We start from the raw sequence: 26682 nt of genomic DNA on the forward strand, positions 1-26682 counted from the left end.
ATCAATTTAAAAGGCACTAAGGCCCGATATAAGATAAGTACTGATTATGAATATTTTGAATCATGTGAATCACGCAAAGATACTTGCGTAGTTTCCTAAAAAATATGGAGCTGTTCATGAGGGCAATAAGCCCCCTTTTAATCTAAAAACATCAAATTGCCCTTCAACCTACACTGGAAGAGGATTCGGCTGCAGTTTGTCATGTGAATATTCCCCCTGAACTTTGTCCTTTCAGTATTTAGTCAAATATCAACTGACAAAACACATTAAAGGGTCAGTGCACTCAAATCACATGGAGGCATTTTCTGCTTATTTACAATGCTGTGCCTTAGGCTGATTTACAGGCTTACTTACGAGCAAACACAAAATAAAATAACTGCATGCCACGAGGAAAATACTATTATTTTTGTTAACTGGGGAAGGTGACCCTTGAAGTTATGATCAAAAGGTCAAATACACACAGCTGTACAGCATTCATCTCGACTGAATGGTGTTTTTATATCACTTTACTTTATGTGATTCCTCGAATGTGTAAATGCTTTGCCTCTATCCAAATAATAAGCAAGATGATGAAGGATGGCGATGTCACACTCTGCAGTGATGTGAATATGAGCCATGCATCAGGTCATGAACGCTGCCTTGCTTTGCTTTCTTTGCTCCTTTATCTTCCATTGGCCTTTCACATTTAAGCACTCCCCCTCTCCATACACAGTCTCACATCTGCTACAGCGTCCTTCATTATTTCCATAATTAATATGAAAGTGAATCGTTTATGTGTGTGTCTGTTTTTTTTTTGTTTTTGCCTAATTAGGATTCATCTATTAGCTGCAGAGATGGACCTCAGATTTAGGTCCATAAAAGACGTTAGGGTTTTGCTACTCAAACATTCTTCTAAAACACCCTAAAGACATGAGAGCTCGCTTTGGCTGGAGGCACAACACACTGCTTTTCCATATTCATGCCCATCTGTGCCACACCCTGCAAATGTGCTCCTGCTGCTTCACTGTTTGCTCAGATGACACTCGGGTGTCAAAGACCATTACATAAAAGGTGGGAAGCATCAGAGCAGTCAAGGTGATGGCATGGGCTCTTTTCTCATTTCTGAGTGATATCCTGGCACGGTTACTTCTTCATACCCCCAAACAGGTCAATGATCTCAACAGACTGGGGGACCATAATCCTATATGACATCAACAAATGGTCACCCGTGCTGCTTCATACAGACAGACTGAGTGGCTTCAGGGCCGACCTTCAATGACACCATTTCTCTTTCCCAGATGGTCCCAGGTCAGGTAAGGAGGACTTAAAGGATAGTGTGATGAGCCTCCTGATGTTGCCTCGGCCTGACAGCAACACCAACCAGGAGCTTTCAGCACAACTGGATGATCCAGACTGTGTGTCAGCAGAGAGGGGGCACGGCTGGGTGAAAAGGTCAGCTAACAGCCAGAAACCTTCCTTTTGTGCACGTGTTTGTCTCTGCATGTGTTCAACAGATAGTGGGCCTGAAAACATCTACGTGGTGGAATATAGTGGATTTTGCCGAGAGCCATTTAAAAAAAGGGGGTGTTTGAAAGTTCACAAAGGCAAATCAATGACCCCAAAAGATGGAACTAAGCCACACCAGGAAAAACTATTTGACCACAGCAAAGAAAAACAGAGTGCTGTAATTGACTGTAAACTTTTTACCCCTTGAAAGCCTACTAGGAGCTTCTGGACTGAGAGGTTTTAGGTCATATTTCAGGCCTGCTTATAGAACAAAATGACTGTTTGCATCAGGAGTTACTGAGGGTAGTCTCTGCTTATGTAGCTACTATTGGGAAAACCCAGAAACTACTCTAATGGTCATAAAACCACATCTTTATTGGTATGCACGGCGGTGTGAAAAGGTCATCAAATGTCGTCTTTATGGGGGAAAGCGTTAAAGCCTGCTAGGAAGGTGTTCATGCTCCAGAACAACTTCAGCGCTGCGGAGCATGAATCCTTGAAGTCTATCAGACGCTCTGTGTTTTTCATGATGGATTTAGAAAGCACATTTTAAGACAAGCATCCAAAAATCTCACTTAAGTGCTAAATTTGTTTGAGATCTAATAACAGTTAAGGCAAGGTTCAGCGCTGCATACTCAACAACTTCCATTTAAAGTTATCCTTTAATTTGTAACTCACTCAGCCAAAGTCAATTGTTTTGTACAAACGAGGACAAAAATGCTGTACCTGGAGTGGGACGAGATCTCGCTCAGGTCCCCGATACTGCCCTCTGTCACATGGCTAGACAAAATGGCAGAAGCATAGCCCTGCGGTAGGTACATTTTCCCATGATCCTCTTCCGACGCTCCATCCTCGTGGTGCTCCGACACCCACGGGTGTCCCTGCTCCCCGACTCTTCCCTGCAGCAACACTCGGGCCCCGGGGGCCACGCAGGGATTAGTGTCTATGCCGCTGTCAGTGGATGCGCCTTTGATGTACGTGAGGCCGAGCATCTCGGGGTCCATCAGGTCCCCAGAGCCAAAGTGCTTATCGTCACTGTTGCTGGAGGCGTTGCTTGAAAGAGTGTTGCTACTTGAGTGGCTTGAGTTTTTATCACCCGCCTGGCACAGAGAGGGAGAGAGCGAGAGGGGTGAAGGAGAAAGAAACACAGTAAATCAAACAAGGTCAAACAGCAGCTGCAAATAATTCTTACGGATGCTTTAACATTCTTGCCCTACCAGGCAAGGAGGGGGTTTACCCATCAGGCTTCCTCACACGGTCATGTGTCCCTGACTAAGGCAACAGCTTGTTTTCTTGAGGCCCATTACACTGTCAAGTAGTTGACAGTAATATGTAGGCAGGAATAAAAACAGACTATGCTGAATGTCACATACTTTGCGTGCAAACTCTGAAATTGTGATACTTATTTGAGGAATCCAGATGATCATAAGCTTTGTTTTTTTAGCTCTTTTATCCCTCAAGCTCAAATACATTTAAGGTCACACCAACTTATTCCAATGTGCATCATCAGTTTCAAACCATGGGGATCAACAGCTACGCCTTATTTTAGAACGTAAGCCATGAATTGCAAAGGTTTGTTCTGCGATGTCACCTTTACTATGATTTACTGCTAAATTATTGATGCGGTTTTAGTCACAGCATAGAAAAAACAGTTGAAAAAGCAGGCTCAGTACATTAGAGATGTACAGTGCCAAGAAAATGGTTAAATTTTTTATCCACTTCCAACAGTGGTGGAAAACACCAAAACATGTTGTTTAGGTGCATTAGCCGGCCTCCAGCATCTGAGGAGAAAGAAAAAAGGAAGGCAGTGCTGGGCAAAATAACCATAAATCAGAGGGAGTGGGGAGAATATAGAGAAAGGAGAAACGAGGGGCTAAAACACTTAATATATTCAACCTTCAAGGAAAAGGTGTCCTAGAAACGCATGAAACAACCTGAAACAGTGATGAGATGAGATTTCCTTTAGCATGCTGATGAAGGGAAAGCGATAACTGCAAAGAGCGTCTAGAGGGGACAACATGAACATCTGCCCCAATTGAACTGATTGCAGCAAAGCCCAGAAACAAGGGCAATCTGAGCTCAGCCTGAAACAGTTGTGGGATATAGCAGGTCTTACACAGACTCTAATGCCAGCACAGCACACTTCAAGGCTGAATCAGACCAAGTATACGAAGACCTTCCCAAAAGTCGCAAATAGACTTCCAAACTATATTCAAGTCACCTGGTCGGCTTCAATAAAGTGAAAGTGGATCAGACATTTACCCTGGACAGCTTGTTGGGCGAGTCCTTTCCTCCTTCTCTTTGCTTCAGAGGGTTCAGGATCTTGGTGGAGGGGATGTGCCATTTGGCCTCTGTGGAGCCAGAAGTTACTGTTACTATAGAAGCAGATGGCATGATTCACAGACTGTATGTAAAAGATGGCAGCAAGATATGTGGACAACAGTTTGTGAGATTTGCTTTGGTTTCAGGATTGTTACACTCTTGCTATACAGACATGCATGTTAACAATGACTACTTCAGACTAACCTGCAGACCTAGTCCTCTCCAGGGTGGGCTCTCTCTCTCTGTGGATCTCTCCATCCCCTCCCTGGATGTCCCCTACCCGCTCATGCAGGATAGGGGAGGGACACCTGATGGGGGGAGAAAAAAAAGAAAAAGGAGAAAAAGAGGGCAGGAGGGGGAAAATGGGCCATAAATTCGTTTTTCTATAGAGTGTGCTCTCTATTCAATTAAGAGAAAGGCTTCAATAGATTCACCACAGATGTACAGCAATTAGCTCAACATCATTTAAGGTCAAAACACTTGAGCTCATAATAGAATAAAGAAGCTGCCAGACAACGCTGACAAAAGACCTTTTTTCATTGGACTCAGCTTGCCGAGTGCTTTTTACCTCTTGACAAAAGGGTAAGAGCAGCAATTTTTTTTCAATGCGCGTCTTAGTTAAACCTTTTAGAGCTAATAAAGTTTACAGCAGATGAACAGAGGCCGCATTGTCTCCTGATCTCCGACAAAGCCCGGCAGATCAGTCGACATGTCTGCCGTTCTGCATCGGGGCAGCTCTGACAGGGCGCAGTGGTCCTCGGGTGTTCAATGCACATCTGAGGCCTCTGACAGAAAAGGCAGCAGTGGGGAGCTAAGCCTGTTGTCATGGTCTGTAACCACTTACAGACAGACGTCGGTCTCTCATGGATTCTGCTCATGTACAAGAATCAGCCTGACAGATGTTACGCCTGCGCAGTCTACAGTCTGGGCTGCTCCGTGACATCGTTATATAATTGACGAAATGATAAAGACCAACATGTTGAAAAGAACATTGTAAAAAAAAAACCAAATTGAGTAAAATAAGTGAACTGGAAAATTTGATGACAAGAAAGAATTTGTTGTGGCAATAATTAAGTTGACAGATGATACAAAGCCAAATACTCTGACTCTGAATAATTTCTCTCTTTTGATTATTCATTAAACCCTTTAAATTAAATCGTTCTCCAAAATTCTGTCATAGTTTGTTAGATCGCCACGTCAGTCAGTCAGATTCCTTAAAAATGATTTCCAATTACATTTAAGTGCCACCCATTCTTTAATTTACTGAATAGCATGAGAAGTACGTGCCCAAAGTAAGAAAAACACTTCACTTAGGTGGGATTTTCAACAGCCTTTAACCGCATGCTTCAAATTAAAAAGTGCCCATTTACATTCGAGGTAGCTTTTCTGTTCGTCTTTGAAAGACATCTTGAAAGTAAAGCTTTGAGATGACTTCACGGAAACTATAATAATGCATGTTAAATAAAACTCATCTTCCATCTTCTCTCCATTATGTTCTGGATGTGGTATTAGACCATGACAGGCGTAATTTTATTGTTTTGTTAGATTACTTCCTAGAAGAAAGAAAAAAAAAAAAAGAAAAAAAAAAGCATGACGACTGGCCAAAAGTGCACTGATGATTTGGTCATTTCATGTGGAAAAATTGCTGTCATTTTGCAAAATTGCAAGTTCTCAGAAATAGTGCTGGGACTGATTGGAGCTGCATTCATTACTGTAAAACCGCATAATCCTGGAGGGACTACTTAAAGGTTATTTCCAAAAAACTAAAAAAAAAAAAAAATTGACACTGCTGTGGTCCTGTACCCATCATATCCAGGCTGCTGGGACCATGTGCTGCTGCCACAGGGCCCTGGATCACTGGAGGACGACTGGTTGCTGGGGGAACTGCGGTAGTGCTGGTCTCCCTTGTTACATGAGGTGACCTGGGGATTCTCCATATCCTGCACAGTTCTGCAGGAAAAAAGAGGGACAACAGACAGGAGTGGTTAAAAATGATTACAGATAGCCCATAATATATATATACAGTTGTAGTTCTAATACCAACAGCTTATTTGTTTATAAAGTGCAGATAATATCCTAAAATTGCACTTTAAAACAACAAAAATAAAAAGTCCACAATGTATAGGGACATAAATAGAGGGGGGTATTATCAAATGATTGTTAAATGATCATCATCAAATTATCATTTGGAAGGACTGAATCTTAAGGGCATCATTAAAGGCTTTCAAAAAAAAAAAAAAAAGAAGAAGAAAGAAAACTCAATGTGAGATAATCAAAGGAGCTTGCAAAGAAAAGCGTCTGGACTTCTTGAAGTCCAGACGCTTTTCTTTGCAAGCTCCTTTGACTACGATGACCTGGATGACTGAGAACCTTCACAGACAATGTGAGATAATGTAAGAGGAGGTAAAGGTGTCTCATTTTCAAAGGCAGAGAAAGAGGTTAATTATGGCATTAACCTCATTCAGCAATCCAGATGATGATTCTCTGTGCGATTCCTCATGCTTAGCTTATTACTGAAGTTTAGTCCTTTCACCTAGTTTGACCATCACAGCCTCTGAGCTAATACCTTGAGATAAGATGCTTTGCTTGCTTTTGTCTAGCCAGGAAAAACTTGTGGACGATACAGTGAAAAATACACACTGAATGTGACTTATGTCTGCTGCCTTCCCTTTAACCAGCACGCCAAATGAGGTAAGATGAGCGGACGGAAATAAGACTGCAATAACACAGGCAGTATGGCTTTCACATTAAAGCGTAAGCCAAGTCTTGTCGGTTAGCCTATACTCCTTATATCTGCTTCTTTTGTCCTTATACATTAGTTTGGAACCAGGTCTGAAATGACTAAATCTTTATTAAATGCAAAGCCAAGAGAGATTGTCACCTGGATCAGGTATTCAAAGATTGGAAATTTGCAGATAAGCGACTGAAAATGATCCGGTAGAGCTCTGATTCAAAAAAATGCAAGTATAAACATTCACAAGGCGACCCAAATTAAACATCAACACTTTCTGCTTCCTTGTTCGGTTTCCTTTTTTCCCCTCCACAGGGAAATAAACTGTCAGTATCTCAGTTGTGCCACACATCATCAAACACTCTGGCCAGATCGCTGTTTTCTCTCCAGCTGTGTTAGTCAAGTGTCCAGCTAAGTCCAGGCACTTCAATTTGAGACAGAAGCGGCTGCTTTTCGTTCTCCTTTTTTCTTCTTCTCCTCATGTTAAGGAAAAAAAAAAAAATTTTGAGGGGAGCGATCAGAGGGTTGGTCTCATTTGGCTGTGAAGCAGTCGTCATATTTTATGGTTGCAAGTCTAAATCCAGCTATACGTGTGATGAAATGGCGCTTTATCCGAGCTATAAAGATTCTCGCGCGGCCTTGCGAGACAAATGGGTCCATGCCCCCTCAAAGCCTCGTGAGATGAGTAATTTAGTGAGACCACCTGTCGGGCTCCATTTTTGTTCATTTAAATTTAACGGGAAGGTTAGTGATTCGGTTTTTGTTCAGACCTCAATCAGAGTATGTGGATTTTTAAAAAAGGTGCTTTTTAAAAATAAAATTAGTTGAGCAGCACAAACAAATGTCCGGCTAACTCATTCTGATTTATTCCTACAGATCCTGCGACTTTATGACACAGTCTCGTCTTCCTCCCTTCCCCTCCTCCTTCTCTACTCCCACTCCCTCTGGGGCGCTTCATATCGCGGTCTAGGGAAGAGCACTCTCTTTGTTTCTGCAGTAATTGGATGAGATGAGCGGAGCTGTGTCAGTGTCCCCATCACCTCCTCCTCAGCAGGGTGCAGGAAAAGGGAGGGAGTGGGGGAGTTGGAGAGTGAGAGAAAGGAGGAGGGGAGTGAGAACGGAGAGCTCCGACTGCTAGGGACTCCAGGCAGAGAAGGCGGCCATTATCCCAGTATAGTCAAAACAGGCAATACTGGACGGGCGGGCGGGTGGGTGGCGGGGAGTCGGTGTGACACACTGGAAAGGTTATCGTGACTGTAGGGGTTTCATTAGAGTGAACAAATCACTGCTTTACATGGCTCAATGGAGATGTCCAAAAGAGACAGAGCCGAGGACGGGAACAAAGTCTGAGCGCAGCCTTATCATCCAAAGGGAGATGAAAGCGGAGCCGTGAATTCATTTAACTAAAATGCGCCATTTATATGTATGCAAATAACCGAGCACAATAACAGCTCCTCAAAGTGTAACTGCAGCTCTTTTCTAAATAAGAAAGGCTGAGAGTTCAAAGATTTCATCTGAAAGGACGCCGTCTTTACACTGTCGTGTTTGATGACGAGCCTCCGTTTCTGAAAAACCTTGAGCAGAAAGTTTGTGTGTTAAAAAAAAAAATTAAAAAATGTCTCACAGGATCATTTCTTTTCTTAATTTGTTTAGTTAATGTTTTTTTTCCTTTGCCTTTTTGCACAACTGTGACATTATGTAAATTTGTCCTGGCATGTGTGCAATGCTTACACATGAAATATATGATAAAACCATCAGTGGATAACCACATTCATAAAGACCGAGTGGAGAAGCTATTTTCTTTCAGCGTGGATAACCATTTAAGCTCCTTTATTTGTATGTGACTCAATATTAAGCAGTGAACAGTGTTTTTTGTCATTGTGCTTTTGTAATGCAGCCTCTCTACCGTACAGTTATTCGATCGCCCATATTCAAGCGTTGCTTTCAACCCTTAATAAGTGCCAAATTGGGCATAGGCAAACAACCGAAGAAAACTGAAGTGGAGAATAGTGAGCACCTGGAACCATCTGGCAACTTCCTATCAAAGGAGGTGCTTCGCGGGATAGCTGCCTGGTGCTGCTGGAGGATCTGCTGACACTGCAAGCGGTCGGGGCCCTGAGTGGGCGAGCCTCGGGATAGCGCTCCGGCAGCCGTGGGCACCCGATGCCAGGTGGTATTTCTCCTGAAGGGCGTCTTGTACTCACACGGCGTACCCTCGCTGTCCACCTTGTACTCCACCATGGGTATGCGGTAGAGCTCGGAGCAGCCCCTGAGAGGAGAGGGGTGAGAGGGAACCAAGGGTCAAAGTTCATCAATGAACAGAAAATGACAGGAGATGACGTTTTAAGTTATGCGAATGATTAATTAGCAGGATTGAACCTATTAATTTGACCTATAACCTCACATCACAATATGTTAAATATTTTTAATATTTTTCAGCCATGAAACTGAAAATTTCATAATAATCTGTGAAAACCAGGGTGAAGTGTTCTCACGTTGCCTCTCCAGGACCCTGCTGAAGCACACAAATACTTTTATTTACCCTGAGCCAGATCTTTAGACTTATATAGTGTTTATTTCTGCACTACTGACAACAACAGACCCACAAACATGTTCACACACATTTGCAAGTGTAAGCGGAGCACTAACATCACTTAAAATAGTTTCCCACCATTTCCGATCATTTTCACAAAGCTAAAAATCTGAGCTCGCCCGTTGGCCAGTAATGGGTATTCCCCGAATTGCTACACACTGGTAGCTTTTCGGTGCACCGTCTCCATCCACTTACTGCTAACATCAGTGAAGATCTCTGGGATGGACAAGGCCTGTGATGCCATTTCATGCAACATTAATCACCGAGGCAGCGGCTTGGTGCGTATGTTTGGAAAGAAGGGGAGGGATGGGGGTTAACCGCGTGGTGGGTCAGGGTTAAAAAGTGTGAACACTCTGCTCACTCTCCAAAGGCATATCAAGCATGACCCTAATGATTACACTTGCCAACCCCCCCCCCCTTTAAAGTCCATTTTCCAGCATCCACTGGGGAGTGGAAAGCTCTGTATACTTTTGCTGTGGTCATAAATGTATACATAGAAGGGTTTGAGGAGGGTGCACTGAAGGAAGGAGGGGGGAGTAGTAATCCTTCTCAGAAGGACCCTTTCATCAGTCTGGGCCATGGGTGGCTGGGCTGTTTACACCAGACTTCCCACTGGAGCTGCGGGTGTTATAAGATATAACTAGAAGATCATCCTTTGCTTCTTCCTCCGTGTCCTCTCACATCTGGTTGATGTCACCGCCAGCTGGCCTCATTCATGATGAAGAACTACATCCTGCACATCTTACGGTGTACATACTTAATTGTTTTCACAATATGCATGCTGCATGCATCACTGGTTTGGTATATAGGACAGTGAGAGTATTGATCACAAGTGAAGCTGTTGTATGCGTAAAAAAGCTTAGAGATGAGAACATTACCTCTTTACACTCAATTAGCTCGCCGAGGTCTTTCAATTATTGTTCCAGACACAAAAAAAGACCCAAAAAATAAAAAAGACTGCTGGTCAATTGTTTTTCAACATGGTTGGCACTAGCTTGATTAACTGTGTGTGTATATGTCTGTGTGTGTGACAGAGAGAGAGCACATGTGTGTGGTCATAATAGGTTGCCACACATCATTACTCTACAAAGAAAAAAGAGCTATCCCCCAGCTAACAGCTTGTCAACAGTGAAGGTCTCAGCTTTATTCTCTTGCTGTGCTTTTTGCTCCAGAATGACCAAGAAGTGACAAAGTGATTTGCCCATATGATCCAAATAATCTCCATCAGCAGTACAACTGCAGACTTAATGGGAACAGCCTTCATATTCATGTATAAGGAATGTGCCTCTTGTATAAAGGCGACCCGAGACTGAGTGTATAAATCATAAGGAAACGGCAGGAAACTGGTGTTTGGTCAACAGTTAGAAAACTTTACCTGGAAGCTGGTGTTGCAGGAGAAGCTGTCGGACATGTCCAGCCAGGCATGAGCAGAGGAGGAAGCGAGTGACTGGTGAGAAAAATAATAACCGTCTTTTTCCTCTGATTCCAAAAAGAACTGCTGCGCCTCTCTCCCAGTTTAATGTGAGTGGCTATAAATTATGCCACAATGGCCTACGTAAGCTTAGAGAAAACTACACAACTGGAGACAATGCACAACTAAAAATAAAGCTCCGGGGGGGGGGGGGGGTACTTTGACAACAAAATTTGTTAGTGGGTGATTGGTGGAGAACATTCAGCTCCTTCAACCATTCGGCTCTTAACGAATCACAATAGATCAGTGTGACAACAGGACCTTAGACCTCAGTCAGAGAGCTGTCAGTCCAATGACAGGGCCAGCAAGTGAGGGGGACATGCTAATCCATTCCCACAGTCATAGTCCTTGTCACGGCAAAGAGTCACAGAGGTCGTGACCTCCACCAGTGCTGTGCAGACTGTTGTCAAAGGGTTCATTAAACGAGGTGTGCTGAAGACTTAAAGATGAAAAAAAAACAGACTGATCTTTGCAGAACCCCCCCCCCAACCCCCCCGCCCCAGCTCCTATGAAGAATGCAAGGGGATTAAGTAGGACAATTTGTGATGCAGTTTCTAGTTTCTTTGGGTTTAGTGGTGCTCCATCTTGGGTGGGTGCTGGCATGGGAAGTGAGAAATCCAGCTTTGCTTCAGTCCATATGAAAATCCACAATGACAAGTCTGATGGCACTACAAAGGAAAGGTCACAAGTGGCCATCTGAATGTCATCGTCAACACTGTGACACAGGCTGAAGACACCATTTCAAAAGTAAATCTTTGCAATTAAAACCTAAAACGACAATATGATATTAAAAAAAGAGAAACAAAAAGCCGGGACTCAGCCGGAATAAATTTCAGGGGAAAAAAATCCTTACTGGCCACGTAGCAGTTGATGTTCTGCTTCTATTTGTATGTCTTGTAATGAACATACATTTTAGTCCATATTGTACTGATCCTTCTGTTTATCCTTACATCTCTGATGACCGCATACCAAAACATACAATCTCTACCATGTTCTGTACATCGCATTCCTGTTTCAAAGAGCTAATCTTTTTCATCTTTTTCTCATTAGTTTTGATCCAAAGCTAACATGCTGAACTTGTTTAAGGCTTTTCAGAGTGATGATGGAAAAGCCTCTGGTACTGTGCTGAGCTATAACCACATCCTGCCCCCCAGTGTAAATAAATACAGTACTAGGTAAGGCTAATATTAGAGACATCTCACAGCTTCAGGCAGAGCAGGGTAAATCCATTTAGGGCATAAACAGCTTTAGGAGGTTTGCCACAAAACAATGCTACACTGTATAAATGATTCCTTGTTGCAATCTAATGTGACATAATCTTAGCAACAAGATGACAACATCACTCCTCGCCGAATCACAAAAATAGGAAGCCTAAACAATATTGGAGCGATTTAAAAAGAATAAAGAGGAAGCTCCTTCCAGCCACCGCATGTACTTATGAAAACATTTTTCCTTGTCATGGTAGCAGCGTGGAGCCAGGGTACATTGTTTGAAGGTCATGAGACTCTTGTCCATTGTTGCTAGATTAGTCCTCATCTCTCTGGCCACGGGGGACTGACTGGGGCCTTCGGGCCCCCTGCTGAATTCCTTTCCTTTGAGATAATGCCAGAGAAACTGGAGCACTTATTGTTGACTGCAACACTTTAGCAACTCCAAGACGCAGCAGCGAAAAGTGTTGAGGGCCCTCGAGATTCTTCACCTGACCTCTCACCTCTTGATTTGTTGGGAGTCTTGGGAGAATATTCAGAGGAGCTTAGATGGAGGCGTTTGGTTCTCATGGGGGCGGCGTTGAGGAACTGTGTTTCAGTGGGGACGGGGAAGGCTCAGCAGCACTGACCAGTTTGCCGTTCTGCTGCTACTAATGCTCACTAATCTGCCAGATGCCTCTATTAGCAAATGCGATATATGGGTCACACTCTGTTCATAACGCGTCACAACACATATTATACACATTTAGTATGACGTAATCACTGCACAAGCTTCTGTTCATTTATGTTTATTTCTAACCCCATTTCTTATTGGCTGTCCAGGCTCCCATTAAACAGTCACTTCAGTGGTTTCAGCTAAACCAAGCCAGAAGTCTTCACCTGGCACAGATGCCACACCAAAAGCTCTCTCTATCTCCATCCTGTAAATACTGCTCTGATAAGCTGGACACATTTGTGGAGACAAAACCAGTTTCGGAGGATGTTCCGTTTTATCTGCTTCTTCCGTCCCCGGACCGCGACGATGATTGCATCGTCGTGTATCATCACAGATCGTGGCGAGAGGCTTAGACGCCGGTTCTGCCAGAGAGGCTGCTCTGTCGGCTTCACAGACAACACACGTTAGCTCGCCATCTGGGGGAGCAAAAATGTTGCTCCTCTGTTGCCAGACCGGAAAGCAAAAGTTAACTACTATGCATGCTTTATATTTTGATGCACACATACACACAGCTGTTTAATCATATATTCATTCAGAACATTAAGCAAGGCTTGTCATTATCATTATTTACCAAAACACTCACCCATCAGGGATTTATCAAGATATTCACCAATCGCCACTTTACTTCATGCGTTTAGAAAGCACACAAATACAGTCAAAGAATGAAAACACACAGTGGTTCATTAATTGCTGTTATCTATGTGTTATTACCTTTAACGATTAGCTGGTATATTAGCATTACCTGTAACAACACAAACAGAAAAATGGGTTTGTATTGAAATATTCTTTCTGCACATTGTCAAGCCATTCTGTCGTGGCTGTCTGTGACAAAGTGGAACCAGCATTTTCCTGGTACATAAATCTGTCAGCCTGAAGCCGAAGAAAAACAAAGATGTCGAAAATGTGAGTGTGAAGGAGTGACGGATACGATTTCACAGTGCTGTCTGTCTCGCACAGACAAAACAAGCAGATGTGCTTTCAGAACAAGCATTTTACACAAACCTTCGTCTCTTCCCATCACGCACACACAAAGGAAAAAAAAATCATTTGAAACACGCTCCACTCATTTATTTCAAGGGCGGTGGACTCTCTACGTGGGAGTGTGTCCCTAAAAAAAGGCACACACTCCCATCCTAATTGCTGAACAGAACGTTGAGCGAGGTTAGAGAAAAGCCATCTACAAATGTGAGCTGTCAAACAAAGGCAGCGAGAGTTGAGCCATTAATCAAAAGCCTCTTCTCATTATCATTAGTGGGAAATGCTGACTGTCCGTGTCTGCGGCTCCGCAGGCCTGCTGAAGATTTCTCTCGCAACAAAGAAAGACTATCTCCAGAGAAATCAGTGGAGGACGACATCATCTCCGGTGCAACACAAACAGTATGTAAGCATTTCTTTATGCTAATCGCCTCAAACACGAGAGCAAATGTCAAGCTAATTTACACCACCTGCCAGGAAAAAAAGAAGTAAACCAAACTACTTTTCTGTTATGGCTTCATTAATTTTGGGGGGAGCACCTGCTTCTGTCTCGCTAACCGCAGGACAACAGGAAACAACAACAGGAAATCTGCATTTGATTTTAAGTCATTTTGGCTTAATTGCTGTAACAAAAGTGTTTGCACCGAGGTGAAAATGAGACGACCAAAGAGTGAGGGTTTACCTTCGGGGAGTGCCATCTTCATAAGGTTGAATTATAACCACTTTGACGGTGACTGAGGTGCGCAGCAGGTCAATCATCTGCTCGTGAGTGAGGGTAGCAACGGCCACCTTGCAGATCTCCACCAGTCGGCTGCCCTGTCTCAGTCCTGCCTTCCAGGCGAAACCAAAGGGCTCCACGTCGGCTACGATGCCCTCGAAATTGACGTGGAAGCCGAGCTGGCCGAGGCCATTCCGGCGAAGTGTCATCTCCGTGGTTTCGCACCCTCTGGTGGCGATCTGGAAGCAGAATGAAAACGGCCGTTTTTATAATCTACGATAAAAGGCAGGTGAATTTGTATTTCACGGCACAGATCCTGAGCTTTAAAAACCGAAGGACTTAATAGATACTTTAGCTGGAAACAGAATGCAATACACATGACAGTGAGGAGATGAGACAGAGAGAAAAATGAATGATCTTAATATTCTTTAATAAGAGCCTTCAAAGCTAACAGAGTATATTCCAACAGCGAATGGTTTGCATCATTTGTAAGATGTGTGTGGGTTTTATTACACATGCATGCACAAGAAAAATACTATCAAAGCCTCCAAAGCAGAAGCAGAAGTCCTTAGGCAGCAAGCCTCCAGCATGTTTGTTTGGCTAATTCAAAGAACCTTTCAAACTTGAAGTTAATAAGAGGCTACATCGCACGGCTAACCGTCTTGCCAAAGAGCCGCACACAAATACACACCTGTCTCTGTGGACAGTAACTACAGTAGCTCTTTTCTTCATGCTGCACGGGGAACGCAGATCTAATTGGCCCCTGAGACACGGACATGTCCACAGAGCCGAGTCTATTAGGTAAAGTCAGTGTCAAGGGAGAAGTTTGGAGCGTAATATTTATATACAAATACATAATCTGCATCAACTGGCAGTTAATTAAAGCACTTCCCCCCCCCACACCCAGCATGAAAAGATGACTCACTTCACCCTCTCTCGCCATTGTGCAGACTGCTGCCAGAGACGTGACACTTTCCCTAAGGATTCTTGGTGGACAGTCTCTGCTTGTCCAGTTGTGCTCTTGGATGAAAATGAAAGTTGGGTCTTGTCCAATTATGTGCTTACATGCAAATTAAGCTGCTCGCTTTGCTCAGTGGCGGCTTGGCATCATCCTTCGCTTTAATGCAACTCCAGTTCAGTAAAAGTTCAGGCAACCTACTTGCTTCAATGGTTTTATTTCAGCACAACACAAACACAGCAAAGTAAGTGGAGTAGTGGAGCACCTATTTGCACAGTGATGACATAAAATGACTGACTACATTATAGCTACACTGCGAGAACACATTAGGACTACACGGTTTATGACAACGAATGGGGAATAAAACCTCACGCTACATCCAACGAGCTTTAATCACCCATTGGATTAGTCTCGGTTCAGTTGTGGGTGACTGCCTCCATTTGCTTCAGAGTGGCAACTAGCTTCAGGGACACATTAACACAGACTATGGATTGTCAACACTCCACACCAGATTCTCACGTCAGCAGAACCCCATTATCAACCATCATGCAATAACTGTCCTCTTAATAGGATACAACTGTAAAATTTCAGCAAAGGAGCCCATCCAGTAATTAAACACAAACACAGTCCCTGCTTTATGTGCTAATAAATAAGAAGCCAAAGATACTTCGGGTTCAAAATCTAGAGAAAAGACGCCAAAAACTTAGCAATCATTTTAAATTTCCAAAAAGAACTGGAAATATGAAACATAAAAGTTCTCCGGGGTATAGTCTGGACTAAATGGTTTGTGTATGAAGGCTTCTGCGTTTGGGACCATGAATCAAACACCCCTTTTTCAGAAATCCATTAGGCCTAAATAATAGCTTTCTAAATGCTTTCATTAGAGCCCTTTATTCAGTCCAACCACCAAATTAATCTGCTCAGGTTCTCCTACGAGCTGCTCAGATTCATAACGCTTGACTCTAAGAGTGCATCCATCATCTCACAGGAGGTATTTGTGGCCTATGAAGATACTTGGATGAGAAAAGGGACATAAAGTCAACATGTGTGCACGTCCTGCTGGCCAAACCAATAACAGACTAATAACCGGCCATAAAAACTACAACAAACATTATCAGCCTCAAATCTGTTGTAACTACTGTTGCCAAACAGTGTTACTGGCACTGTTCCTCAGTGATAGGTCTGACAGTCGGACACTGCTCTGACACTGATGGCACCGTCTGCATGTTTCTCAGACATGACAAAACCTTGTCATTCTACTGGAAGTGCGGACTGGTAAATCTGTGGCCGCTTTATACTTCAGGAATCGGCATCAACGTCATGTAGCTTCTTGTGTGATTCTGAATATTTTAGCTTAACGGAGCTCAGCAGCACTGTGGGACTGCAGGAGGTTATCAAAGCTTTTACTTGTCTGTAACAACATGTATGACCTCAAAATGGTGCTAATGAGCACTAATTAAGAAGCTCTTTTATTGATCAACATGCTGCTTCTCTCTGTTATATGTGCCAGTAAAATTGCTTGTTGCTTTTTGGATTGTTGTTTGAATAAAGAAATAATCATAAAGGCTACCATGGCATTTTACTACCGACAGCATAAATGATAAGGAATCAGAAAATTGTTTGCAAATACAATTACAAGTGTTTAAAATGTCATCATATATCAAATAGAAAAGCAATATAATTGCAAGGTTTGGAGTTAGGAGAATGATTAAAAACTTATAACTAATTTAATACATATTTAATCTAGATAAACACAATATAGTATTATAAAACTATTCCAAATTATTTAGTTCCAAAACATGCAAAACAAAACCCAACCAGACAAAAGAAAGTGGCGTATGTGGCACCCGAGCAAAGAGAACATGCATCGTAAAAACTGAACATGCGGCCAACCAGCTCCGCAACCCGGAGAGCAGGACGCTATCACAAAGCTTTTAGTTGCGCTCTCACACTGGGCTCCTCTGTGTGTTACAGTTGGCAATCTGTTCACATTACATCACAGGTCGGGCAGCCTGTAAATCCCACCAATGAAATTTGATTCGAGTCAACCTCCAGGACATTTGGGAAAATGCAGACACCTTTGGGAACAAGTATGCCTGGTCAGCTTATACCCAAATAAATGTGCCTACAGCTTGCTGCTCCATTGCCTGTATCACAACACAAACAGCGATCCGTACTAACTTTATAATACTTTATAAAACTGGGCTGTGGAATATTAATCAGGAATTCCTTGGAGAAGTGGACAGAAAATGTGAGGGGAAATTAGCATAGCAAATGAGGAAGTGATGTCCTTTGGCTAATCACGAATGCTAATATATCCCGCTCTGTCCTTCCTTAAGATGAGTGTGTGTAGACGCTGAATGACATCAGTGTCCTTTAAAGAGTAATTATGGGAAAGACTTCTTCAGGTTCTGGTGTGGCTGTTTTTTTTTTTTGGTAAGGATATGCAGAATCTTTGTGCTCAGGTGCACATTTATTCATTCTCATTCAGAAGCTCTTCTGAGAGTCTCAGTTCATTGCAAGAGGTGATAATAAAAATTATCCGAGCCTCCTTTAATCCTCAGAAGAATCTGATCCTCATTCAGGTTTTTAGCAGGAAATTGGTTGTTACTTGTTGGCTGAACAACTGATTCGCTGGCTAGGGTCTGCTGCAAATTTCAAGACTGCTGATGCAACTGCCAAAAAGGGACTGTGCAGGATAAGTGCCGGAAAGCACACAGCCAGGCATGAAAAAGGTCAGGCACAGCTCAGGTTTGGATTTTGGGATTCAACCACGATGTTATTTAAGGAAAACAAAAGGCTGCCTGATTAGAGCTTCACTTAACAAATCATGGAAACTAGAATAGGAAAAGCAAGACCCTGCAGGTACACAGGAAGCAGAAACAAGGTGTCTGAGGACAGCATCTGGGCTGTGTAGCCAGGTGTACACCATTTTCAAAATTTCAAGACACCTGGACCCACATAGCCCAAACAGTAACACAATGTAGCTAAGCTAGAATTACAAAATAGGGATGCGAGGACTGGGACTAAGTGGGGAGCTCTCAATAGGAGTAAAGTAGTAGTATGAGGCCACGTGTCCTCTATTCTTAGTCTGCCAGACCCCCAAAAAATAAAACAAATTGCCTCCGTTTCCAGCCTTCCCCTTCAAAACTGGGTTGGTGTCCTGCTAGAAAGAGTCTCCCTGTAAACCTGCACCCAGACAGTCCCCATTTCAAGAATGCCCCCCCAAAAAAAAAAAAAAAAAAAAAAAAAAAAAAATCACATTTTCTCTAATCTTTCAATCCATTAAATGAACTGTCTGCGGTACTGAGCTGCTTCGGCTTTATTTATTTAGTCAGTTTTTGTGAAAATTGCGTGATATGTCATAGTGGTTTATCCTGATCAAGAGCAGGACATCTGCAACTGTGTGACCCGAACGGTCGCCTGTGCACCTCTGCCGAGTCTGTGATGAGCCAAAGAAAGCTTTCAACAGGAGGTCTGTAATCCTCTCTGAACTCTGATGGCTCTGCTTTACAGTTTCACATTCCCGTTAATGCACAATCAGAAAAAAGAAAAAAGAGGGAGCCGCCTGAAAAGCAAGTGAGGTTCGGGTTAATTTAGTGAGATATTTTCACTGCATGTGTGTGAGGGAGTGGAGGCCAAAAAAAAAGGGGCCATTAAATCTCTGTTGCTCTGCAACACATGAGAATTGACAGCACGAATAAAGGTTAAATGAGCAACAGTTTTGCTGACCCAACCGTGAAAAACAGAATTAAAAGGTTTGTGGTCAAGCATTAAAGCTGCAACTGCAAGAGCAACATTTGCTGAATGCACCGTTTCACCGCAGAGCCCACAAGTATCCAAAGTACAACGCTCCACTGCCACATTAAAAGTAAACTTTCCTTCACATGCACTTCACTTTTTAGACACGTGGATTAACCACAGTCGCCCAAATAATGTATTTTGCAGGCAACAACATGCAGGTGAAAGTGCAGTAGCATGCACGGGGGCGGGGAAGAGGCCCTGATTGTGTTTTATGTGCATTGTTTAGAACATGTTTAGAAAATGTGAACCTGTCTCTATTTCTAGTAAAACCCAATAAGTGCCATATCATCATTATTTTTGGTGCTGCTGATGCTTGGCTTTTATTTTTTAAATCTTACTGTAATTTTTTATGTTTATGCATTAGCGCCAACAGCTGCACCTTTCCGCGGAGCTATTAAAACTGTGTTACGCACTAGTAGTAGACAGCGTAATTGTTTTTACTGTAATGTGCTCATTATTTCACAAATAAACTGGATGTCAAATTTATACAAAAACCCCTCAATTAAACAGACAGGGCAAACAGAATGAATTACTAGCTCTGTGAGGGGGGTGTGGTGTTGGAAACTGATTCATCTAATGTCTTTTGTTCTCTCAAATCTCTACATATGGTATGATTAGTGACACCGAAGACGAGGTGCTACAAAAAGGATCATCCCACTGGCTTTCTGTGGTCTAATCCAGCAGTTATTGAGAGCTTTGGGATGACAGAGATTATTCCAATGCAGACACGAAGAGATTTACCTCTAGTCTCTGCACCATCTCCCGGATGTCTTCTCCGCAGTTGTCGTGAGCAGACAGCATGACACACTCGCCCCGTTCATAGAAAATCTTAATGCTCATAATCCCTGAGGTCCACCCGATGACGTCGCGGCACGAACAGTTGAAGATCACATTTTTTGATTCCTCCTCAATGAGCACAATGAACTCATTGGATATACCAAGCAAGCAGTCAAAGTCCAGCGACTGGCCAAAGTCCCGGGCACGGACGCTCCAGGTGATCGCTCCCACGCTGAACAGATGCGCGTCCTTCCTGGGTTTCACCTTCTCCTTCTTCTTGCCTCCGAGGCTGATGAAGCTGAATTTGACAGCTGAGTCGATAGTGGCCGTGCTGACGAAGTTCTCGGCTAGGTCCTTCAGGTACTCCTGCCGCGTACGAGTCGCCATGGCCCGAAACTTCTCCGACTTGTGTGCTGCGTTCTCCCCGTTGATGACCTTGGCAAGCAGGAAGTCCCTGAAAACCGCAGACTTTGGAAAAGTTACAGACTTGGGAATAGGGGGGCCAAATGGAGGCACGTCTTTAGATCTGGACACAGCCACACTGGAAAAAAATAAAATGCGGGAGTGACAGTTAAGAAAAAGAGGAGCGTAGATATTGAAATGAATGAATAATGAGCAGGCGCTGAAATTATATGCCTTTTGGTAAAATTATTTCTGCTGAGACTAATCTTTCTCCCTTCAACAAATGCTATGTTATTAGCAAGAGTCGTCTTGACTTCAGAAACTCTTGAGTCGTAATTCATAAGTCATAATTTCAAGGTGTCTCTGAAGATAATAACTGTATCATCACTGAGCAGATGAAAAGAGCCCTGTGATTCTGGCGCATTACTATGAAGTCATAAGAGAAACCACAGAAATCACTGAGCAAGCTATTATTATTATCCTTTTAAATTAAGTGCTCTTAAAACTTCACGCAGAAGAGCCACTTGACACAAAGACATCTATGAAAAACACATCAGAAGATCAACACGTTCGCCTAAACTGTCTCGAGCACACCATTTCGCTTCTTATCCCGTGGTGTAGCACTCTAATATTTAGTGGTTTGACTCAATGCCACCAAACTCAGATGTTTTTCTACTTTCTTCTACCCTGCACGCTTTTCTTTACCAACCAGAGTAAAAAACAGTTTTGGGAGTGCCTTGCAGGCGTGATGCATGCTTGTTCCATTTACCTGTAGCAGACGTTATCAGTGCACGGGTTGTGGACTTTGACAATGACAAACACATGCTGGAAATGAGAGCGGATGTTTTTTGGAGTGAAAGGAAGGGCCCCGGGCTCCTGAAACACTATGGTGACAATGTCATTGCCAATGTGCCTCTTCCTTAGCAACTGCAAGAGAAAAAGGAGAAATGGAAATTAAATTAGATAAAAGATGAACACAGTCAGGTTAGTTTAAGAGTACAGAAGTTTGGAAAACACATTATCGCTTTAAGATTTCAATTCGAATGAGAGCATGCAAGTGTTTTTCTGAACAAAGGCCAGCCGTGTGTCAGTTGCAGTGACTCAACAGTCACACAAAAACTTCTTTCTCAACTTAGCAAACATTTGCTAACATTAACCATGATAAGCCACCGATCAATACCAGACAAACTAAGGTGTAGCACCAAGTGCTCATATGTACTGGCCCTTTTATTACTTAGAAATTTTCCCAGCAAACCTTAAAGTATCATGCCTATATCCAAGAAAAACAAAGAATTTTGGGTGGCAAAAACGTCCTCATTAATGGACAGAATGGACATCTCTTATAAACCAGGAAATGATACAAAAGCATTTTTTTAAATGCAACAAGATATGATTGACAGCTCTGATAACAGCCATAAACCACATGTCACAGGACTTAAAACAAAACCAAAAAAACAACAAAAACAAAACCCCCCAAAAAAACATGCCAGTTATGTAAAAGTTCCTTATTTAATTAACCCTATGATGCCTGAACCAAGGTGGTTATATTAACTAAAACTTGAGGTATTGACAGACGTGTTTATGGATATCTGGATTTTTATAACACTACGAATCACTGCTTTCAAAAAGTTATGTTTTTATTATACAGCCTGATTTCCCCAAATCTTACCTGTGACTTATGCTCTTGGTACAATAATAATGAAGAAAAAAAAGCCTAAAACTAACACTGAAACAAAAAAGGAAAGAAAAGAAAAAAGGCTAAACTAAACATTTTCAAACAACAAAAACTAAACTGAAATAAGAAAATCCACTTGAACTTGAAAACAAAAGGTCAAAATGAAATAATAATAATAATTAAAATAATTAGAAAATACAAAACTATAGTAACTGTAGTCTAGTCATTAAATAATTGCCGGAAAATTTACATTTTTTTGAAATTGGAATGTTTATTGAACTTTTTGACAAATTAAAAGAAAACAAATTAGGTTTTGCTACATCCAGAATTTTTATTTATTAATTGTTTTTAAAAAAAAGTGCAATTTGTTCAGGCTTTTCGAACTCAACAGGTAATGCTCATGTATCAAATATGATACACTTGGCATTAGAGGGATAAATTCCTGTCTCATTGATTGGGCCTCTGCACAATCTTGTGGCGTGTACGTCACGTTCTCAGTAGGACATGGTGTGGTAATTGAGAAAATGAGGTTGTCACCGTTTATGTTTCCTTCCCACACGCCTTTCCTTTGGAAACAATTTTTCAATCATAGACTCATGGGTTGCAACAAGCTTTGATACAACTGATGGGACAAAACCTGTTTAGCATCATTTTCCTGGATTAACATTTGAGCATCTTTATTACACTGAATGCAGGGACGGGGGGCATCAGTTCATCCCCTGCACGAAACAAAAAAAATCAATCCTTTGAGTAAGCTCTCACATTTTGCCCTTCTCCTCGACAGAATCACTGTTCCCGGTTTGGATACAGAAACTTTACTGGACAAAGGGATTTTTGGGTGGTAGAGATATCAACTAACTCAATTTAGGATTTGTGTGTGAAGGGCACATGTCCACTCAAACCCAATTTATACTGCTTGTATTGTTGGCCTGTGCAGGTCATTAACCCCCATTCTCTGGTTGGTGTGAGCCTGTCAGTCAGGGTCGGTGAAAGCCCGAAACAAGCAGGATTAGAGGGTGCAGGGGTGATTTGGAAATGATGAAGGGATGAACAGGTCAAGCTCTGCTTGGCCCTGCTGGAATATTACCACCAGGGATTAAATCAAACAGTCCCACTTTATGAAATACAATTGGATGAAAGGTAAAGAGAAAAAAAACACCACCAATCATGTTTCTACGCTCACTTGTTAGATGTTTCTGATGTTTTAGACTGTACATCCAGCCTCCATCAAGGTATTCTAATCTCTACAGGGTGGTGCCCACAGGTTGTATTATGGACTCAAAAAGTACAACCATGTGATCGGCATAGAGATTAATACAGTGAATGTCTGTAATCTTATCTTTAGAGGGCCATCGTTCAACAGTCCACTGCTACATCCACCTAATTCCACTTGTTAGCACGGACAGACAGAGGTCCATCTAATACCGCGTCTGCTTCAGCCCCTGGGGAAGCACTGATTAAAGTCCTACTATGGGGTACCGTCGCTATGGCAATGCTCGTGCTTTCAACTGATAGGTCATTACCGTGGCGAAATGAGTCTCTGGGGAAGATTGGCAGTAGTCAGGATAGGTGATATCCTAAAAGGAACTTGCTCAGGGATTTATTAAAGCTATTAGACATCAACTGAGTACACAGAAGGGCAAGCATGGTGGTGTGCTGCAGAAGATAGAGCCTGAAGGGTACAGTTTACTCACCTGCTGCCGGTTGTTGGGTGTGTAGGGGAGCATGGTGGACACGTGAAACATCAGCTCGTAGTCTTTATAGGTTGTGTAAAGAGAGTGCGTGCCTGTGGAGTCCGCTATAAGAGAAGACAGGGAGGTCAGGGTCTCAGGCCAGATTGCAAAATGTAACCGAGTTAGCTGATCTGATGATATCATAGAACAAAAATTAAGATTGAAGATGCACTACAGTCCCTGTAAACACATACAGCGGAGCATCTGCACTCAGCAGGACTGGAAATGTGTGGGTTAGCATTTGTGGATGTTTAGCTTGGCGAGTGTGTTGTGCATTTTATCTTACTCTTGTTATCCAGCTGAGCTCTGTACTTGGTGAAGCCTTTGAGGCGCACCCTCTGACCAAGCAGATCCAAGAACTCATCCAGCGCTGGGCCGGCACTCTCGTTGTTGTACATCTCTTCCTCTGTGCTCTGGCCAGCCTTGCAGTAGAGTACTCCCACCTTGTGCTGGAAGCTTAGCTGGAATGAGGAAAATAGACATAGACACTCAGTGAGTACCATTTCCTGTTGCTGATCGGTATCACGCACACCACACTCATACATACTGTATATTAAGCACTGAAAGCATGCAAGTGCCCACTTTCCATCATGTCACAGCTAATGTGAAGGCCTTCATAACCCTTCTTGGGGGGGGAGAGAGAGCTGAAATCCCCTTTTGTGAAGCTAGGCTATGAACTCTCAGGAGCACTGTGCAGAGTATAAATCAACCTGAGCTATTAGCTGCTACTTAAGAGCAGCTGTGGGGCGACAAGGGAGTGGATTACAGACATACAGCAGAACAGTTTCGGTTTATGAAAGAAAACGGCATAATCTGCCAACAACAGTATTTCAATACTTTCTAATGGACCTCTTCCTTAGGAGATACTTTTGTAGCTGTGAAATACTAGGAAGATTGTTTAACAAATGTGTCTACATACAGATGTCTTGTTTATTGAGAAGACCATCTAAAGGCATAGAAAAGGGAGCCAAATCTCTCAAGTTTCCACCACAAGCGTTGCTGTAATTCAGAAATGTCTGATATGAACTCATCTCCTCAAGAGACAGGAAGAAATAAAACATCTGGAGTGATTCTCTTGTGAGATTAGTGTGAGAGCATCTCTCCACTACATGAGTTCTAAGGCTTACACCCTCCCAATGATAGCAGAAGATGGAAAGAAAAAAAGGGTCAAGGGTGGAAACAAATAGATGAGGAGGCAGCCCCTTGCGTTTGGCATCTGTTGCCCTTTATTCACAGCTTCACCTTCATCTTGACCCAGAGTCAATGTGTCGGTACGGCGGGAAGAAAGGGTTTCTCTGAATGTGAATGCTGACAAATGGTCTATATACTGAAACAAATTGGAATTGTCTTTTTCCTCCGTTACAGGTTATGATTTCCCGGTGTACTCCTGACACTGTTGTCATGGTGACTTCCTCCCATCAGGCAGTCTGTTCTGCACTAAAGCTCCTGCGGTTACCAAAAGCTATTATACCATCAAGCCCCGTGGAAATGGCATGATGTGCAATGATGTGGCCTTCTGTCTTTTATCCTGTGTGATATGGACTCGCTTGACCTCCAGCTCCTCTTAACAGCCTAACCGATAGGGAGGGTAATCACATTAACCTTTGGGGCGAATTTGAAAAGTGCAAGCACACAGGACATATAACAAAGATACAGATGAGTAGTGCTCCTTCGGTGAAGCTTGTTGCATCACCGTCTGTGATGGCTCTTTTTGGAGTGGCATTAGCTTCTGTTAAGGTGGAGCTGTATCCCATTTAACAGATCTTGCCAAAAATCTTAGCAAAGAAAGCATCTCCAATTTTTCTCCATCTGTCCAGAGCTGCAGGGCGTTGAAAACTGAACTCCTGCTCATTCATTTAAACAAAAGCTGAAACTAAAATAAGAACGCACAAACAACAAAAGACACATAATGAGTGGAGAAAGAAATTGGGACAGTGTTTCCCCCGGAGAGCTCTGAGTGGCTCCTGAGGGATGGCGTGGTGTGACATATGTCTGCGCAGCAAAAATCCAAAATGTGGCTACTTAAACCTGGCTACAATCACCACGCACCACTACACAAACATCTGCTGGGGTTATTGCATTAAAGTGTCACTACAGAAACTTCTCCAACTTTCAATGTAAGGCCAGGGGATTTTAAAAAACGCAGTGTTTGTAATTGCAAAATTTCCTGCACTTATTCTTTGTTTATGCTATGAATGCGATCACTGCAGGGAGATTAGCTTTCTAGGTTAGGGAGAATATCATCTGTCAAACATAACTTAGAGGAAAAGGTCAGTAACTGTTCTCTGACCTCCTCAACGTTGTCATTACTGTCATGACACACTCATATTTTCCTCTCACTTTCAAATTTATGAGTATTACCAGTGCTTGTAAATTCACAACTTTCATTTTCTAACTGACACAGATAATAATAAACTAAAGAATTTTAATTTTCCAGATTTGAGTCTTTAGATTGAAACAGCAGATACGCATTGAAAAATCAATGGCTTACAAAAAAAACAAAACCTAATTTGTAAATTTCTTACTCAAGATCGCAGCTCTAAATCTCATTAGCTGCCAACTCCTTTTCCACAGTCCATCTGCGCACAGTCAATTCACTGTGATCTACAATGAGATCTAAAATACATTCACATATGCTCTCTTCTCTTCTTACGTCCTAGGCTGTTACGGCGCAGTCTACAAGGCCGCTTTCAGGGATATTCTTTTTGCAGATGCAGGAGACCCTCTCTGACTCTGTTCACAGCAAGAGGAAGCATTTAACAAAGAGACTAACATCTAACATCTCCAAAGAATTGCGCGCGCACACACAAATCCTCAAAAATATGCATTTTAGGGGGGAAAAAAGTCAGGCAGATCATCAGGCTGCAGTTCTTCCTGTCCCGTATCAGCTTCCTCACATAAACACATTAGAGGGGCGGTCAAAGTCCAGCTTGGTTAAAAAGCAGATTAAGGAGTGCCTGACATATTGAACATTTGCCCGGCAAGAATAACATTAATGATTATAACAGGAGTGTGCAAAAATACTGACATCCAAATATAAAACTGGCTTCCACTGGGCTTTTGGTTTGAGGTCTGCGCAGAGGAGTGCCAACTGGAAGAGCTTCAAGCCCCACTT

At 42.6% G+C, this 26682-nt stretch overlaps 1 protein-coding gene across 6 annotated transcripts in view; it reads right to left on the bottom strand.

Annotated features, from left to right (window-relative positions):
• Nucleotides 1-26682, bottom strand: part of LOC101474326 (signal-induced proliferation-associated 1-like protein 2) — a 79583-nt gene that overhangs the window by 13302 nt on the left and 39599 nt on the right. For 5 of the 6 annotated variants that reach the window (XM_012921472.4, XM_012921477.4, XM_014409994.3 and 2 more), the window contains exons 5-15: nt 23854-24028; nt 23529-23632; nt 20929-21086; nt 19722-20298; nt 14183-14457; nt 10507-10578; nt 8556-8807; nt 5611-5757; nt 4012-4115; nt 3748-3836; nt 2212-2585 (exon numbers count right to left, since the gene is read on the bottom strand). In XM_012921472.4, coding sequence (XP_012776926.1) covers nt 2212-2585; nt 3748-3836; nt 4012-4115; nt 5611-5757; nt 8556-8807; nt 10507-10578; nt 14183-14457; nt 19722-20298; nt 20929-21086; nt 23529-23632; nt 23854-24028 — 2327 coding nt within the window. The remainder of the gene's footprint in view (nt 1-2211; nt 2586-3747; nt 3837-4011; nt 4116-5610; nt 5758-8555; nt 8808-10506; nt 10579-14182; nt 14458-19721; nt 20299-20928; nt 21087-23528; nt 23633-23853; nt 24029-26682) is intronic. The other variant, XM_014409993.3, reaches the window with a different exon arrangement.

This window comes from Maylandia zebra, linkage group LG13, assembly GCF_041146795.1.
Source record: "Maylandia zebra isolate NMK-2024a linkage group LG13, Mzebra_GT3a, whole genome shotgun sequence".
In the NCBI taxonomy this organism is placed as follows: domain Eukaryota; kingdom Metazoa; phylum Chordata; class Actinopteri; order Cichliformes; family Cichlidae; genus Maylandia; species Maylandia zebra.